The 1730-nt window shown below is 56.8% G+C and overlaps 1 protein-coding gene across 1 annotated transcript in view; it reads left to right on the top strand.

Annotated features, from left to right (window-relative positions):
* The first annotated feature begins 1401 nt into the window (after positions 1-1401).
* Positions 1402-1730, top strand: part of WDR1 (WD repeat domain 1) — a 40912-nt gene continuing 40583 nt past the window's right edge. Inside the window, exon 1 of the mRNA XM_010857267.1 lies at positions 1402-1655. Coding sequence (XP_010855569.1) covers positions 1640-1655 — 16 coding nt within the window. The 5' untranslated portion in view covers positions 1402-1639. The remainder of the gene's footprint in view (positions 1656-1730) is intronic.

Genomic DNA, 1730 nt, shown 5'->3' with positions numbered 1-1730 from the left:
GGAGCAGAGCTGAAAGTGGAGAATAAGATAGTCTCATGGAAACCTGAGACCTAGCACATAGGGCTCAGTAGGCCATTTTTATGACTTATAGCTTGAACTTTTGAGATCGAGCACCTACAGGTTTGAGAGTAAGGAACAGATTTCATTCAGTTTTAAAACAGGCTGCAGTCTGAAGAGCAGAGGTGAAGGTGGGGCAGGGTAGGAGCAGATACCTAGAGACCAGATAGGACACACCTGTGTTCACACAGGTGAGCCTTCAAGGCTCTGCAGGACTATTCAGTAAAGACACAAGGAATGGACCTGGATGCAATTCAAAAATAGAGCCAACCCAGGTACAACGTCCCCTGCAACTCCGGAAAATTTCCCAAGAGAGCCAGAGGCAAGGATAGCATGGCCCCCAGGAGGTCGCACAGGCCTGGCCGAGGAAGACACACTGACCACCTCGCTCTGGAAGCTTCCACCGCGAGCAATTCCTTATAATCAGTACATCGATTCCTATGTCTGACGCCAAGATCTTTATTATGTTTTTTCTATTTTTCTATGTTGAAAATTTTTAAAGCTTCAAATGAGTAAAGGTTAAGCATAAAAAATTTTTCCCGAAAGTCAAGGATCACACTGAGGTTTTTGAGTTTACGTTTAACCCTCCTCTACCCTCGTCCCCGCAAACCCCGAGGCAGTACCGAACTTGTTTTTCCCCTAGCAACGAGGCGCTGCTTCAGCCTTACAAGTGGAAGTTCCCCCTTCTGCTTTCATTAGGAAATAAGCACTATTTTTTTTTTTTTTTAGAACCTACATCCCTCCCCCTTCTGCTCTTGGGTTCCTAGTTTCCTAAAAAGTTTTTGAGAGAGCTCGGGCCCTGCAAAGCACATCCCTAAAACTCCTCCTACAGCTACTTTTTGCTAGGAAGGGCGACTACCAGTTAAACATGCTTTGAAGGAGAAAGCAAGAAAAAGAACTCTTCTGTGTTTGCAAAACCCAAGCAGGACGCCCACTGGGCTGAAAAGCTGGCAGCTCGGGAAACGCCCGCCACGCAAACACAAGCCTTATCCTGGAGCTCCGGTGATTTCACCGCCCGCAAAACTTCAGCAAAAAAAAAAACACCAACTTCCTTAGCCCACCCTTCCCCCCCACTACCCGAGCCACCCAACGTTCTCCCGCCGGTTCCCAGGCACATTCTGAGGAGCCGCGCTCGCCACGCCGCCTTTTCATGCGGTCGCGGTTCTACGTCACTTCCGGAGGCGGGGCGTCATTGGGCGGGGCCGTGCAGGGAGCGGGGAGGGGCCCGAACCAGGAGGGGGAGGGGCGCGGCGGCCGCCAGGTCCGCGCAGGCTCGCCTGAGCCGCAGCCGCCGAGCCGAGCGCTTGACTATATATGGTCAAAGCTGGGGGGCGAGCCGCGCACGCGGGGCCGCGCTTCCGGGTTCGGCGCGTCCGCAGCGGCTGCGCGCAGGGCAGGGCGCGAGCCGGCCTCTGAGACCCGGCCTCGGACCGCCCCCTCCGCCCCTCTCCGCGCCCTGCACGCCCCGGCGCCGCCTTTCGGCCCCTGTCCCCGGGCTCGGCCTCGGCCAGGTCTGATTCGCGGCGCGCGCGGCCCCTGCAGGCTCTCTGGCGAGCGCGGCGCGGTAACAAGTGGGCAAGGGATGCCGTACGAGATCAGTAAGTGCCGCGGCCCGGTGCGCCCCCCGCCCAGGGGTCGGCGCCCGCCTGCCTGTCTGCCTGGCCCCCTGGCCA

This window comes from Bison bison, unplaced genomic scaffold (genome assembly GCF_000754665.1).
Source record: "Bison bison bison isolate TAMUID 2011002044 unplaced genomic scaffold, Bison_UMD1.0 scf7180017864379, whole genome shotgun sequence".
NCBI lineage: Eukaryota > Metazoa > Chordata > Mammalia > Artiodactyla > Bovidae > Bison > Bison bison.
Note: the sequence above shows the minus strand (reverse complement) of the source record. Positions and strands in the feature narration are given on the sequence as shown.